The 17,610-nt window shown below is 43.7% G+C and overlaps 1 protein-coding gene across 1 annotated transcript; it reads right to left on the bottom strand.

Moving 5' to 3' along the window:
- Positions 1-263: 263 nt before the first annotated feature.
- Positions 264-17,610, bottom strand: cdc42ep4b (CDC42 effector protein (Rho GTPase binding) 4b). The gene is made up of 2 exons (XM_020104796.2): positions 17,344-17,610; positions 264-4,243 (listed from the first exon to the last, which is right to left on the bottom strand). The coding sequence occupies exon 2, from the start codon at positions 4,061-4,063 to the stop codon at positions 3,059-3,061; it is 1,005 nt and encodes a 334-aa protein (XP_019960355.1). The 5' UTR covers positions 4,064-4,243; positions 17,344-17,610; the 3' UTR covers positions 264-3,058.

Below are 17,610 nucleotides of genomic sequence, written 5' to 3'. Positions count from 1 at the left end.
AAATCTGTTCCACAAGGTTTTATCTTTCATTTCAGGGTTATTTATGTAGAATCATCCACTTTGAGTGGTCGACTGTTAAACTGTCGATGTGGCTGCAACTCTCTCGGCAGCTCCCTCACTAAAAATTCTCGGGTCGACTCCAAGGTCAGGTTTAAGTGAGCGCGCTCCCTTTTTAGAAGCAGAATCTCAATGAAATCGTGTGGAGTGTGAAAATGAAGCGGCCTCCTCCTATAGAGGGAAAACAAAAACAGCAGAGCCGTGGATAAAGATTACCAGCTTTCTCTTTTATTGAAAAATATAGCTGTTATTTCAAAGAAAGGAAAGTGAGAAAAGTAAATATATTAATATACTGTAAAACCAGAGTGAGGAGTAGAAAGAGAAAACAGTACATACTTGGCATAACACTACAGCCACTGAATAGAAAAAAAGAAAAACATTCTACAGCTGAACTTTGAGCCAGTTGTTTTTTTACAGTCCTTATCTTTTTTTTTTTTTTTGCCGCACACCAAACCACAGCTGTTTGGGTTATGGGAAACTTCAAAGTTGACCTGATGCAGAATGTATTTGCAAATTCCTTGATATGGTTTCTTCTGCCCTACTTAGGAGTTTCACACTGAGACAAACGCCAAATAGTTGAGACGATCTCAACACAGTATTTCAGAGGAATACTTCAGACTTTTCCATCATTCGCTATCGATCTCTTTCAAATTAAAACTCCAATTTTAAAACACGCAAATACTATTTGGCCACAGAGTTAGTGTTAAAGCCCTTAACATTCGTCCGGTTCCCACACTGGCACCACACAGTCTGCTGAGGGCAAAGATTGTTGACTGTAATAATCAATGGCACAACCTGTATTTACATGATTTGATTAAAACAACGGCAGACAAGGAGTGATTTTGTTTCTTTTCTTCAAGGATTGCAGCTGCCCCGACGCTCCGAGAACCACATATTTCACAATGGATCAAAAAGAGAAGGAAAAAGACAGCTTTTATTTGGCCCATGAAGCGACCTGACTCAAATCATACTGCATATTATCTACACAGAAAGGAAAAATAAACAAACTCCAACGTTCTCCTAACGTTACCCGAAAAAACGGTTAAAACATACTTGGCAATTTCCTCCAGATTGCTTTTCATTTCAGAACTTCTCACAACCTGTTCGTGTGAGAAAAAACAAAACACATCACCCGAAGGCAGAAAAGCTTGGCATCCGGATTCTGCGCACACACCCCGGCTTCTGCGCCACAACACGAAATCCAAAGCTCCCATTTTTCAAACGTGGCAATTAGCTTTTCTAACACAAAATAAAAAAGGTCAGACATTAATCACGGACACGGAAGAAAGATAGCGTACGCCTCGTTCGGCCTAATTTATAACTGAGGGTAACCCGGAGGAGACTACTGAACGAGCCTGGTTGTAAAAACCAACTAAACACCAGAGAAAAGCTGCCCAGCTGTCAGATGGTTGGCTGATTTAATCATCTCTTCCTACTGTTTGATTTGCGTTGTTTAGAGGAGGTGGTTATCCTCACTTGCGGGTCCGGTTTAGGAAATATCCCCCCCCCCGCCTCGAGGTCATACCTGACACACGACTGTTAAGTAGCTGCACTCTAATAACTCTCTGCTCATTCTGCTGCGTCCTCTCTCTGCCCTCAGAGACAAACATGGACACGTGTCGATTAAGACAGGATGTGTGTTGGACAGAGCAGCAACTATTAAATCACAGTTTGACCCTATTTCTACTGCAGCGACTCCCTTACAAACATCTCCTACGTCTCTCTGCTGACCTGCTAATCCTACAACTTCAGTGACGACACAGACACACACAGTTTGCCCACAATCACCACGTCTGTCCTGTTTTGGCACAGGACACACAACACATACAAAACTTTTCTGACAATTCTTGTGTGATTTCGTGAATCTATCGTTACCTAATACAGCTTTACCATGACAGCGATTGCAGGAGCGATGCGTTTAGTCCTCGTAATGAAGTCCCACGGTGCCGGCGCCTATGCAAACAAGCCGACTCTCCCTGTGTGGTACCGTTACATTTCTGTACGAAATTTATCTCATCGGAAAAAAAGCCATAATTAAACGTTTTAAGACCTAGCAGTGCACATTAAGACTGATCCATCCCTTATGAGAGTTAATGAATAAATACCAAAGAATTTGCCAAAGAAAACAGCCGCAAAATAATAAACTACCTCAAATACAACAAGCTACTGTGAAGACCGACCTCCAGATACTATATGTACATAAAATATAGTAAAAAAAAAAATAAGGCAGAACTCATCTCATTAATTCAATTGAACAAAAGTAATCACAACTTTCTCTATTTAGTGTCTATGCCAAAATATTCTTCTCGGCAAATGAAGCTTGGCGATCACTCCCACACGCCGGGATTACAAAGATATCGGAGTTTCAATTCTTGCTGTTTCCCTCAGAATGTGTAGAACAGATCCACAGTGAGCGTGTGACCCCGCACGTCCGTCTGCTCACCTCACACATCACGCTCCCAATGTGATATCCATGTGATTGACAGCTGGGAATATACTTCTCTAACCTCGTGGTTAACCTTTACTTCTTTAAATGAGTGAGCTCATAACCAGCGGCTCACTGATTTCTCTCATCTTTGCAGATGCACAGTTGAGAGTTTACATTACAGAGTTTGACGACAGAAGCCGGTTTGTTTTTAAAACCGAATTTTGCAATAATAATAATAATAATAATAATAAGGGTCCAGAGTTTGATGGTGCAAAAAACTGCAACAAACAACAAACCCAAAACTTTCGAGAGTGCAACTTAGTGACCCAGTCTGCACTCTCAGCATGCAGTCAGCTCACATCTCCCTGCTACAGCACAGTGAATAAGGCGTAATTGGTTTTATTTATGACGTTGACAAAGTGTGCAGAGTTTGGGCCGATCTAAAAGAAGCTTAAAACAGATTTGGCCCTGCTTCTAAATCCTTCCCCTGCCTTTTTCATGTGTCATAGCCCCAACACCTTGTCATCTCGGTTAGTGTCATTGGAAAACTCTGTCTGGCCAGAGCAGGTGTGTCTACACTCGGATCTCATCATCGTCGTCGTCCATGAAGGTGAAATCTCTGTCCTCCTCCCCACGTGGCGAGCTGTACTTTGCACTGTCCGTGTCGCCGTCATGGAGGTGGTACTGAGCTTTCTCCCCTGTGACTGAGCCGGAGCTGGAAACAGAGCAGCTATCCATGTTGTGGTGGTTGCTCCTGGTGTGTAGCTCTGGGGTGTAGGGGTCCACCATGGCCTTCTCCTGGTACATGATGCGGGGTGGCCTCGCAGGGGCCTGCTCCTCCACATCATCATCATCTATGTGGGGTATGAGGGAGGGTGATCCGCGGCCCTCGCTGCTCTTGCCTTCCTCGTAGCCGAGGTCGTCCTCCTCCCAGCCTTTCTTTTCCATCACGCTCAAGATATCCCCCAGCATGGAGGGCCCCAAGTCGATGTGGAAGGACATCATAGACTCTGCGTGCTTCATGCCGCCTCCCTTGGGCATGGATGGAGGCAAATCTGTGAGTTCGCCAAAATTTCGCTCATCGAACTCTGCATCAAGCGTCGCCATCGCTGCTGCTCCGTTACTCGGCTTGGTTTCGATCTCTGTGAGCTTCTTCATTGGGCTGGAAGAAACACTCTTCGTCAGCTGGTTGCTTCTGTTAGTATCCTCGTCGTTTAGGTATGGTAAGGATATGGCGTTTTTCACATAGTTGGATGAGCCACCAGAGGGTGCCATCATATTGTATTCATACTTGTCTCCTCTGTTTACTGACTGAGAGCGCTTGCTGCTTCTGAAGGTGCGGGACAGCAACCCTGGTTTGGGCCCCGGGGAGCTCTGCTTTGTCTCTGGCTCCCTCGGAGGTTCCCCCGATCGGGTGCTAAGAAATGAAGTGTCCCCGAAGGCATCACCCCCTCTACCCACGTGCATCGTGTGGCGGAAGTCCCCCAGTGGAGCGCTAATCATCTCTGCGGTCAGGTCTGCCCGAGACCGCCGCTTTGATTGGTTGGAGTTGTTCACCAGCTGCTTGAGAATAGGCATGATGACGGCCTCTCGCTTGCAGGCAGAAGTCAAACCAGGTTGTGAAGGTGTACAGAGGAGTTCAGAGAGTTTTTCTGGCAGTTGTATAAGATGTTGTCAAATCAAGTATAATTCCAGGTGTTTAATGTGGGCAGCCATTCTGATCCTCGAGCTCAGATTTCATTCCACAGTTGGATCAACCTATGAAGAAGAAAGGAGAACATTAGCACCGATTCAAATCTTGTGTAAATCAGTTGCACCTTGGCAGACGATGTGGAAATTAATAACATCAAGCCAGAAAAATATTTATGCCCGAAAATAAAACACAGCACTTTAAATACTTCTCTTCAGAGAGAAGTCTATTCGCTATCACCGACACATGACTTCCTCCGTCCTGATCTGCATCTGTATGGAAGCTTTTTTCCTTTGCAAGGCCTTCAAAGTGAAGCCTCGCTCGAGTGGTTTCAACACGGGCAAAAGCTGTATATCTCGAACTCTAAGGGCGTTATGTAACAGCAAAGAAAAACCTTCTGGCATAAAGTTCACGGCACCTTCGCGTTACTTTGACCAACTTATAATACCTCCAGTAAAGTTTACCAAGGCAAAATATGCTCCCATTCAAATCCCTTGGTACAATTCTTCCGATATATGTTTTTACGACCTCTTTCTGAAAAACTGGGCTGCTGTGCTGTCACATTTCAGTTTTTCAAGTGTCTGCGATCAATGCTGTGCTTTAGTTCCCATTTAGGCCCCTCACTGTTACATAACCACCAGGACACAGGATACTGGGAGCTGGAGCAGTTCAAGCTGGCAGGAATAAAAGAATGAAGAGAAACAGCATTTCTCCAGCTTGGCTCATCTTTCAGTGCGGCTCAGACCGTTCCGATCTGCTGCGTTCTGCTGTAAACCTCCTATCGTCAGGAGATAACATGTTTCAACTCCTACGTCTTTGTTTTTTCCCTGATTTGTGGGCCTATGAGTGTATAACCTTGAAGGCGACATTTGATCACCACCAACAGAATATGTTGTTTTGTCTATTGCTGCCTCTGTGTCTCACTTCTCGGCAAACTGATTTGGTGATAGCCAAAGATTTTTGTAATGCGAAGAAAGCAGGATGCTCGTGATAAAACTCAGGTCACTCTGATCCTGTACTTTCGTTGAGTATCTGTGACATTTCAACACTTGAGACCAAACTGTCCTCAAGTCACCAGTGACGCAAACCTCGAAACATGATCTCAAAACAGAAACTAATGGAGAAGCGATTTAAACACCCACTTACGTGCGTGCTGCAGTCCGCCAGCCCCATGTGTTACTGACATTTACAAGGGTTTCAATTGTTTTAGCCAGACAGCAGTCCCATCATTCTCAGTAGTTTCAAACCCACGCTCTATGCCTGTATGCGTAACCCCCCCCCCCCCCCCCCCGTCCCTCGTGAATGAATGGGGGCTTCACTCAACAATATTCCAGAGAAACGTCACCCATGAAAACATGTGCATCACTGACAAGAACCCATTCAATTGGAAAGGCAACTGTAGCACTAGAGGGAACAGAGAGGGGGTTTGATAGATGGAGAAAAAACGCTACTGCTGCTTTTTGTTCGCTCCTCAGATCATCCGTGAAGAGAAATGAACTCTAGAATTCTTCTATCTATCTTTATTCAACAACTTCATTCAAGATGTCTTCAGCGGTTCTGGTGGTGCTAACGGGGGAGCTGCACTGGAGAGTATTTAGGTTCGGGTCAGGGTCAGTCGTGTTGGCTGGGCTATCTACTTGTTGTGTTTTTACACTGCACATGCCTGTAATCGGGGAAATAAATCGGGCTCGGGTCGCGTTTGGACACATAATACAGACCGTGGTGTTGGGGTCGGACTATCACTGTTCTCTTGGGTTCGTACATAAAATTGCAAGCCTCTCTCTGGACCTTAAATCAGGATCATAGCTTGGAAGAAATAAATGCCACTGAAGTCCCTCTGAGCACATTCATAGTTGTTGAAGTATGGTCTATCCATTAGCTGCCCATATCTTTTTTATGCCTGGAGTGGTTGCCAATTAGAACTGCTGCACAAAGGGCTGCTGAATGTGTGACTGACCACTCAAGACAACTCACCAGCTGATACGTCACTCCCCACTGCTCGCAGTTTTGTATTTCTCTATGGCAACGTAAGAGCAGAGTGCCAGGCTACCGAGCAAGCTTCCTGTTTCTAAGCCTGACGGAGACACAGAAAGAAAGATCTGATCCCCTACATGGAGAGATCAGCTCATTCAGATGGATTAACCCTTCCTGGTGGTCACATGCAGGGCAAAAACACAATTGACACGGTGCTGTATGGCTGAGGGGGAATGCTTTTGATGTACCGTGTCGGTTGAAGACATTCAACCTCGGCATAAAAGAAGTCAGTGGGTGCTTAAATATCAAAAGGTGCAAACCTCACACCTTAAGTCATTCTAGGAAATGGCCCATTTTATGTCTGAGGGGACCCTTTGGTGTTTGATGAGGAATAGTTTCAAAAAACCCCCTCAGGATCATCAAGACCCCATTATTGTGGGCATGACAAAAGATGAAGTATGACCTGCAGGCAGACCCGTCATATTCAGTTCTAGCCTTTCAGTACTTTTAAAAGAGATAAATCATGAACAATGGAAGTGTCACTTATATTGGGCTGTTTCAAAATCCAGTTTTGGAGATTATTTTAAAAGCCATAGAGTTATTGCATGTTCAGCATTTAAACATACATTTTAATAATGAGGAAGAAACATGGAAAATGTAACCATGTTTCACCAAATCAAGCTCTTACATCTACTTAAGCCACTGCTGTTTATATCTTTTCAATACAACACCGGCCAGATGCTGAATAATAAAAAAACACTACTAACAATTAAATACTGTGAAAAGGACTCTCTTCTCTAATTTTCTCTAACTCATCTACTTGCAACATGAGGAGTGAACGGCATTTTTTAGCAGGTAAATGTGAAAATTTGGTGTAAAAACTGTGCAAGTACACTTAATTTTTACGTCTTTTTCTTTTATGCTGTTCTCTGAAGATTTTGAGACTTACTCAAATGTAGAGCCAATATCATTATCATCTAATCATTATTATTCCTCTTATTCTACTTTCTATTTTGCTGCATGTTGTGTTTTCCTTCTATTATTATCAGATTTGTTTTACTGTATGAAGGATAATGTACAGGATGACTTAGTACGAATAAATGAAAGTAGTGTCTGAACAAATTCTCTCTGTCCTGGGTTATAAATTCTGCCAAAGTCATCGAGATGACCAGGGTTTCCAGTTTGGCCTTGAGCACCCATATAGTTCACACCCTCCCAGTTCAGCTCGCAGCAAAACTTCCCTCTCAGCACAATTTTTACAGGCTGGGCTAAACAGACAAACAGGTCACACACCCTGACCACAGCGACAACACAACATGCAATATGTTTGGGTTGGAGCACTAAGTATACCCAGCGAGGTAAAGCATCATCTTGCTTGTTATTGTTGAGAACTACTGCCTCAGTCATTGTGCCAACCAGCGACGAAGCCTTTATGTAACCGAGCGCTCAAAGTGCCACATGACTCCAGCTCAAACTGAGACAAGTGGTGACAGGGCCATGAATGATTAAGAGCATCTCATGTCGCCGGAAGACTGATGCGCGCAGAATGACATAACAACCGCCGTGCTCATCAGCGTTCAGTCTCGCTCTTGTAATCCCGTGGATCACAGGCGCCACACAGTCCTCGGCTATCCCATTCCACTTTGTCTGCTTCTACTCAATGAACAGAGCAAAGAGGCTTTGGAGGGCCCATCCAATCACAGCCCGCCTGCTGCCAAGTTAAACCATCAGGCACAGACTGCAAGAGTTTCTGGCTTTTATTTTTGGCTGCATTTACATTTTTAAAACAGAGACAGAAAAAGAGTCGATCATTTATTAACAAGATGGATGCCTCCATGCAAATGTTACACAGAGTCAGGTAAACTTAAAAATGGAGATTGTAATTATTGTCTGGCAGGTTCACTCGATAGCTACAGGATGAAATGTGAATGTAACCCAGAAAAATATGCTTAAAGAAACATATGATTCATCATTTTAAAAAGGTGCATGTACACAACAGTTTGACATTAAAGTCGTGTTAGCATATTCAATTCCTTCTAAATTTTTCACTTCAGATTATTTTACATAAAACTCTTGACTTATCATGAGAAAAAAAGTCCTCATTTGTCCATTTCAAAGTCCTAACATTGAACACAGAGACTGCTGTGTGAGCAATAAGAAAAGTCCTGCTTTGTTTAACCTTGAACTAGCCTGAAGCTCCTCCATTGTTCACTCCCATTGTCAGCAACATTGATATGCAAATGGATATACGAGTTACCCAGCGGCATCTATGACATTGCTAATCAATTAATCAATGGGGCTGCATAAGAATAGAAAGTTCTAAACTCTGACAAAAAAGGTCGGCAAACTTAATTTGCAAGACCCGCAAGCTCAAGCCAAAACATCTGATTCCCACGGGGGGCTGGGGAGGTTGGTGGTTTCAAAAACACTGAAATAATATGATATTCTTTCCCTCATGAAATCTTTTGCGACAGTCCAACACAGAAGCACAGAGGGAAAACACTTTAGAGATTTAAAGATTTATTTACGCAGCCTTTACGTGTGAAAATAGATACATCCATTATAAGCGTGTAAACGTTACTGCCCTCATACTTCCATGCGTCCTTTACGTTAAAGTGGTTAAGCAAAACATCGATGACGCTTCTAATGTGCAACAGGCGACAACTGGTGAAAAAGCTGTGACACGCACGAAGAAGACACAGACGAAGGTGTCAAGACAGTTTGTGACGACCTGGATTTCTAAGAACATTATACCACAAGGTCAGCTGGGTAAGGTATGTAGAAACTGCAGAGCGTCTCTCTGCAACATTTGCGCTCACACATGCACCTCCTCCAGATAAAACACAGAGGATCTACAGAGTCTAGTGAATGTGTGAAAGCAGCTCAAGTGTCTGAATGTTCCCTCCAGTCCAGCACATGCTCACCGTCCTTAACTCGCTGCATAATGGATGAATAAATGTGCTGCTAATTAACCTCAGCCTTGCTTCTCTCTCACCTGAAACTCTCGAATCTGAAGGTCGAGGAAAGTGTGGCTGATACAGTAACGTTGCACTTTTATAAAAGTGCACTGATCTGTTCCCCAGCAACAATATCGCGGTGCAGTTAATCATCTACCTTACTGCCGCCTGCAACAGCAGGAACCAGTTCTTCCTGTTCAACTTCATATCTAGTCACATAGCTCCAAGGCTAAACCTCCATGACAAATGGCAGAAATATCCTCAACAGAAACTGACAAAGGGATGTGAATGTTAGGAGAGATATGGAGCCTGGCCTCGCCACCCATGTGTCAAGGAACATACCTGCCGTATTTCACACAAGTGACTCTCCCTGTTTTCAGTCATGCACACCGAAGGCCGGACACTTTTCTGATACTTTCCAGCAACTATAGTTGAAATCTCCAGACCAGGGTGGTTCAGTCAATATTAAGGTTTTTTTAGTCTCTGAAAATGCTTCATGAGATAGAAACTGCATGTTTTTTAGTTTTCAAAAAGGATTATTTATTTATTATTTTTGGGGAGAAACATTATTTGTTTCAGATTAAATCTCCTCCGGGCCTACATAAAACCTTAATTAGTAGAATGTGCTGTCACTGGGCTTGTCTTCACATGCCACACGGGTACTATTAAATCAATCTTTGCTCCCTAAAGCATTTAGGTATTGCAGAAGCTTCTAGTTTGCTTCCATTGACATGCAACACAAATGCTGCAAATAACCTTATTGAAAGGGTACGTGCATAACTATAAAGTTTAAATCCTGCTCTGCAAACATTCAAATATGGGAACATTTTGATTTTAAGATGGGAGCGATAGCAGCTTCAACAAACCAGAAACATGCACAAGTTTCAGGTTATGCACCGTCTTTTCTGCACACTCACTTTCATATAAAACGGCTTTAGACAAGTTCAAACAGCGGAGTTGGGGAAATATACCTACATCAGCAGGACCGTTAGCACTACAGTCCCTCTGTGTGTGTGCATTTGGAAAGTGTAGTGTATCAACCTCCAGGGCCCCAGGGCCGCACACATAGAAACAAACCAACAGGGGGATTAAGGGCAGCGTGTTCAGCGTTAGCAAATAAAACCAGCATGCCTGGACCAGCCCTCTGCGCTGTGTGGCAGGTCTTCAGGGCAGCAAACGCCACACGTCCCTGCATCTGAAAACACAAAATCCAGCCAACCTCCGACCAGCCATCACCTCCCCTTCCTACTCTGTGTGACTCTAAAATCCACATTCTATTCCTGTTGCTGTGTTGCAAAAGCTCCTGTTATGACCCTGGTTCACCCCGTGACACGATCCCAACATGGCCCCGTTGAGCGTTTAGTCTTAATCTGTCCAAATGGTGACATCCAGAAACAGAAGAGAAGCTTCCAAATGCTTTTTCTCTGTTTCCAGTCAAAGTGGCTTTTTATAAAGCTGCTGCTCCTGCATGGTTGGACAAAGTGTTTTGTCAGATACTGGGTGGGCTGCCACGCTGTGCTCCAGCCAGAGCGGGATGAGAGGAAGCTTGGCCAAAAACCGAACAGACAGATAATGAACATGTCTCTTGATTATGAAATAAGCCCAAAACAAGTCTCCTGAGAGTTTGTTTTGGAAAAGCTCCTCCTCCCAATGTATGAAGACTATCCTTCTTAAAAAATGTGAGGGGGCACAGCCTTTCACAAGCAACATTACCTCAGGGACGTATGTAAAAGGAGATGCACAGATGGAGGCACTAAAGAGAAACACGCCCTCAAAGGGGCAGCGAAGGGTGTTGGATTCACGCAGTCATGCCAGCACAGTGACAGACGTTCTTTCACCGTGTCCTGCATGAAATGTACCCAAACCCTTATTACGCCTACAGTGGAGGGATTGTATTGTACTGTCCTGTGTGTGTGAGTGCGTGTACATGAGAGTGCACGTCTAATTAATCACTGAAATCCCAGAGTCCCATCAGTCTCTCACAAACAGGCAGCAGTCACGCCTGGTACCAGAAGGCCGGATCTGAGCCAAGTGGTTGAATCAACCGTCCAAAAGCTGCTGGACGATGAAACCAGGCGAGGATTGCACCAAAATAAAACAATAAGGGAAAACAAAATGCCCGGTTACAGTAGCCAGCATGACAGTTAGCTTACACCGACCTTGAAGAAAGGAAATATGCCAAATCACCAAAAGGTGTGAGCCGATGCCAGTGTGACAAAGACTACTTAACAGGACACACACACTCCAACCTACACACACACACACTTTGGTAAAATCAGCAGGAGGCTTCTCAGCGTGACCGAATCATCTCAACTGCTCCTGGACGTTAAATCTCTCTTTTTTTTTTTTTTATCAGCGGTCTCCCAGCTGAAGTCAACACACTGCAGCAGCTGTAAGGGCATCCCGTGGTGTTAACTTCAATGACATAGACGGCAGACAACAAAACAGCAGCTGACAAAAGGAACCCAGAGTGATGAACAAACATGGCCACTTCAACCCGACAATAGAGTTTCACAACAGTTGATGAGCTGAGGAATCCCAGAGCAGGACGGAAATAAAGACTGATGCATGATCATGGCTCCTGGAGCACACTGCTAATGAAATTGTGTCGTTGGTTGTTTTACCAACATCCACTGTGATTTGGTTAGAGCTTCCTTCAGTGACTCTGAGTCAGAGTAAGCACATGAGGACTCATCAGCCAGTTGGTTAATGTTATGTGGGCTACATGCACGTGACAGATGAGTTCATACTCAATTCAATGAGACATGATTTCCTCCAGTCGGTTATATAGATTGTTTTGTGATTGGAAAAGTTCTGCAAAGCTAAAAGGCATCGGGTCTGTGGTAAACGTGAGCAAGAGAAAACACTTCAGTGGTCCAGCCGATAACAGCTAGTCTGGCACGACCCCTAACAAACGAAGGTAGAGTTCATATTTTCCTACATGAGCAGGAAGCAGTTGGCCAATCACAACAGAGTGGGCTTTATCAGGAGGGGGGCCTTTTGAGAGACGGGAGCTGAAAACAACTTATAGCAAAAAATATTAAACATTCTCTGTTTTCAGCTTCTCAACTGTGAAGACTGATCTTCAGATGTTGGACTCAGACAGAACAAGCAATCAAAGACCAAACCTTTGGATCCCGGAACCAAAAGTATGGAAAACAGATCATCATAAAACAGCAACAATGAAAAATCCATATCTCACTGAATAAATGAATAAGACATTGTAGAATACGTGGCAATACATTTCACATGTAAAGGCAACTTTGATTTCCTGGGAACAAGCAAGCAAAAGATATTTATTAGGGAGGCCCATAAATCAGTGCTAACAATATGTACATATGTTCATAAATCTAAACCGTTTGTGTGCGTGTGTACAATAAGTTTAAAGTCTATCAACAGCTCCCGGTTCAAGGGTCAAACAGAAAAAGGCTTCTGCTCGCAAGTGACTAAACTTGCAGTTAAAAAAACAAACACACAGGCCCACGCACACATACGTACAACACACCCTGTGGGTTTCCAAATGAATGCCAAAGTTCTTCACATGTCACACAAAAGACAATGCACAACAAAGAACAAAAAAACAAAGTGATAAAGAGGCAGAGGAGAACCAAACCCTTCTGGCACACCCAAACAACACAACACACATGTGCGTAGATAGGAAGCACACTCACACACACAAGCTGGGTCTCAAAAGTGACCCACTATTTACCCTGATTCATTTAATACAAAAACACAAAGGCCTGAGATGCTTATCTATCCAGGTATTATAACCCATCACCATAGTCCTGTCACAGCAGTGGATTGCTGACCTGGAAATGTCCTCTAGTGGCTTGCATAGAAAGAGTCTTTATTCATAAGGAAACCTACAGGGTCATCACCAGACAAGCGCGATAAGAGCCCACAACAGTTCATGTGACCGTTCCCGTCTCCTGAACTAGTTTCCCGGCATGAATTTGTCATCTTGTGAGCTCAGAGGTGACCACCAGTTATGCCGACAGCCCTCCTTTGTCTTTTCAGTACGCTTGAGAGAGGAACCACCTGTTTCTCTGTCCGTGCCGAGCCACAGAATAATGATGGCTCGCTGGACTGTAAACAGGGCAAAGCTGGGACCAGGACGGCCAGCTGCACACCACCTACCATATGTGCTGTCAACACATGGAGCAGTCAAGTCAACATATAGTGCAACCAAAGTTCTGCTGTTTAAAGTTTTACTGACTCAGTGACAACAGGTACGAGGTTGAAACTTAATACAATCATAAGTAACTGTATTCTGTTGAAGTTCTGCTTCAGGCGACAGAGCTGATGAAGGAATGACTGCACTCTACTGTTGGATGTCGGTAGATAAGTACCACAAAGAAAGGTTCTATTTACACAATTAAACATACAATATGCAACTTCATCCGTAAGGGCTCTCTCTTCCAAAACAATTACAAAAGACCTGGTTTGATGACACTGTGACTCAGCGTGGGATCATGGGAGTTGTTGTGTTCACAACCACTGCTGATGAAAACATACCTGACGTAACTCTGTTGATCATGTACTGATGATCAAGATAACCATGAAGTTCTCCTCAGATAAGAACAACTTTGATCAGTTCAAGCTTCCTACAGCTTTTCCAAAACGCTTAACTCAAACATTTGTCCTTGATTCTGGAAAATAACCCAAATTTCCTTTCAATTCGCTCCCATTGGTCCTCGGTAATACGTCTAAACCACAGAGCTATGACACTTCTGTCCAAACATGTCTGTGTGATCATGTATATTTCTTTTAAGTAGGACAGGTGTGCCTCCCTATGACAGATCATGATGTTCTTGTATAAAATTGAAATCAAGATAGGATGTTCTGTCCACATTCAAACGTCAGTGGAACTCCCTTCACCTTCCGACGTGATAATTATCAAAACCTGTTTACCGGCTTTTAACAGAGGAGCTCAGGATGTGTAAAGTGACAGGTGCTGTAGAGTGACAGTGATGTGCTGCAAAATCAACCTTATTAACTGTTACTTCAAGGCACATTTTTAAGAATTGATGAGTCAAACTAAAGTCTAAGGTGTTGGCAGGAAGGAAATGACTTCAGTTGGGAGTGCTACTACTCTTCTCAGGAAAATAATTCCTGTTGAACTGGATTTTTTCAGTCCACAATAACCATGCTACACTCGTAACCAAAACAGGCGCACAACTGAGTGACGGAGTTTCAAGTGCATGCGGGTTGTTGCACAAAAGAAAAAGAGAGTGGCCCCCTCTTCTTGGAACAGCCATGATAAGTTTGTTGTGAAATGGGATTGTAAAGGGCCTGGGCTTTCCGTTTGAGTAACAGAGAGCTGAACCCTGACTGTTGACAGATTGTCACAAAGGTTTGACTCAAAAACAATAGACAGACTTGACCTTTTTAACAATTGAATACACAAGTCAAAATATCTTTAAGGAACCACAGGACTGAATTGAAAAACCACTCCAGTTCCACATGAGCCTCAAAGTTTCTCCAGAATCATCAGCAGAGAAAAGGACACCCCCTTCACTTTTAAAGCTATGAATACCAACAGATATCAGGAATCTACAGAGCTCTGCAGTGCATCACTGTCACTCTGCCAGTAATGTAATAATATTATATTATATGAGATTATTTCCATAATATTCCACGATTTAATAACACGTGATTAAATTCTGATTTAGCCTCATAATGTATTCTTTCTGGAGCAACAACACAAACCAAACTTTCTCCCTCGACAATAATCACCAACACTCAGAAACATGCAAACTATTATTCATAAAAACAGATTCCTCACTGAGTCGACCCCTGACAACTGTATGACCTTTTGCACAGTACATATAATTGGAGCAAAAACCAATTCAGAGGACCAAAATGTCAAGACATTCTCCCATCATTCCCCCTTGGTCTCCTATGGAGCTTGGGATGAAGGTGGGTGGATTACGGAGGCCACAAACTATTTAAATAGGCATTTCCTGAGGCATGGGAAGCAGTAACAACATGAAATGCAAATGTAGGTTATCACATCTGACTCCTGTTAACTGGTCTGTATGCTTATTCTCATATAAACACAAGTGGCACATTTACACTCCATTAAACTTCCACACAATCTGGCATCTAGACGCACACTAATGAAATAACTGACAAGGAAAACGTTCTCCACTTTAACGGACTGCGTGTGAAACAGCCTGAAGTTAGCGTTTTCATGAGTGCAAATGAGTCTAACTGCCTCTCCCCAGCCCCCACTCCAGCACAGTCTTTCCAGAATAAAACTGTAATGACCTCAGTGCGTTCGGAGTTGGGCAGGTAGCCAACTTCCTCACTGCGCAGCAGCAGTATCCTCCAGAGCCAACTGAAATAGCAATATATTTTAAAAAGCACAGTCAGAGATGACACACACACGTACTCCCCTTCCCTCTGAGTGTACAGCACACACAATAGATCTTGATGGAGAGATCTGCCTGGCATCAATGGAGAAAGAACCGAGAGGCCTAGAGTGTGCAATGCACCACTTAGTCTCTGGAAAAAGACACAGAAAGGCAAAGTGAACGTCAGGAAAAGTGGCTGTGCTGATGTGAATTGCAACCAGGCAGGACTCTGACCTTGGTATAAATCTCTCCAGTCAACTTCAAGGTGCATAGTCAGTGGAGCAACTGCCTGATTTCCCTTCATTACAGAGCAACCAGCACAGCGTTGGGTAAATGATTCATCAAGCAAAAGAAAACTGACCGACCTTAGGGCTGTTGTCAGGGTGTGGTTGTGTGTGTGTGTGTGTGTGTGTGTGTGTGTGTGTGTGTATAGGAGGAGGTCAAAGGGCAACAGACGTACAAAAACCAAACCCAAGCCTTTACGTCCTCCTATTTTTGCCCAGACTGACAGTTTAACAAGAACACAGCTTTGATTGCTGATGCCGAGTGAGGGGGAAAAAAATAAAAATTGAAACCCACTGTTATAAAACGGACCTGCAGACTTTATGGTCAGTGTAGTTAAAGTCAAGTACACACTCTACGGCCTTCAGTTACAGCATGATGAATGAGGCCGGGCAGGTATACAGCCACGGTGGCAATTCTGGAGTAAATTACCCAGTTCATCAGGCATGATGACCATGAGAGGCAAAGTGCCAGGTCTGTAAACACCAACAGGAACCACCCACCAATAAAACCAGAAGCGGGACGAATTTGGGAGCAAGGGATGCAGTGAAAGTAGTCATGTAGTTTCTTCGGCTCTCAGTATTTTGCTTATTGTGTTGAGTATTAATCTTCGTTACTTTCAGCAGAGAAAACTGATGCTTCCAAGTCCATCTGCCTGCTCTGATTAAAACATATCCTGCTCTGCAGCTGAAAATAGATATTTGGAACACTTATTTCAGAGCCTGTAACCTAGTTCTCACAACTAGGTATCTCTAAACTAAATGAAGTTATAAGTGATTGAAGTTTAGAGGCCTGTTTACACTTGGGGACTCCTAATGAGGATCTAAAATGTGGAATAGTTTACTTTTGCTTCCATTTAAGCCAGTTAATGGCTCCTTTCATGTGCACATTGTGGTTCTGGCATCGAAAACATTATATAATTTCATTATGTATTAAACAAAGTAGGATTTCTTGCTAAATCCAATCAGGTCATTGATTTAACACTTGCTCAGAACATCCACAGCAATAAGGAAAAGTTTTTAGGAGCTCAGCACAAGTTCACGGCAATGATCCAGAGTGGATGTCTGGGGAAAAACAACTTTAAAGTTTGACTCAGATTACAAAAGAGCTGGAGACTTTCAGAGTACAATCAGAAACAAAGAATCTATTGTCAAGCTCGACTTTTTGGACGCTGCGGGATATTAACATGTTATACAAGTGAAAGTGTGTTATTATTATTTGCTTCTTGCTTTTGAACTTGTGTATTCTTGTCGTTATTTGTCTTCTGATGTGGGAGTTGAATCTTATTATATTGTCTTTAAAGGAGAAGCTGTGGTTGTCAGGATATTATGCAGGGACGCCAGGGGGCTCCTTGTTGTTGAGAGAGGAGCTGGAGGACACTAACCGGAGCACAGGCAGATCTGACATTCAAATGAGATGCAGATTTCACACACGTTCGACCTACATGTTGTCTGACCACACACACACACACACACACACACACATTATACACAACTATGTCACACACGTGACTTCTAGCACAACAGGATGTCGCAAAACTCAGGAGAATATCACAGCTCGTAGTCCAGAAAACAAGTCACACAGGGAGACATGTTTTACCTTTACGCGCCAAGCGAAGGGGAAAGTTCCACTTTATATTCCCGGTAACTTTCCGTGCACGCGGGAAAGCGGCTCCGTGAAACTCCGGGCGAAGCTTCCGTGTCGCACAGAATCAGTCCTGACGTTCAGCTTCCTCCGCGGGACAGTGGGAGCAGGACAGCCCGCCGTGTCGGAGCTCCAGCGTCGGTATACTGTGGCGCATGAAGCGGCCCTCCTCCTCCTCCACCTCCTCTCAACCTCACCCCCCCCGACTCACCCTCCTCCTCC

This window comes from Paralichthys olivaceus, chromosome 21 (assembly GCF_024713975.1).
Source record: "Paralichthys olivaceus isolate ysfri-2021 chromosome 21, ASM2471397v2, whole genome shotgun sequence".
Lineage (NCBI taxonomy): Eukaryota > Metazoa > Chordata > Actinopteri > Pleuronectiformes > Paralichthyidae > Paralichthys > Paralichthys olivaceus.
The sequence above is the reverse complement of the archived record's forward strand: the minus strand, read 5'-3'. Positions and strand labels throughout refer to the sequence as shown.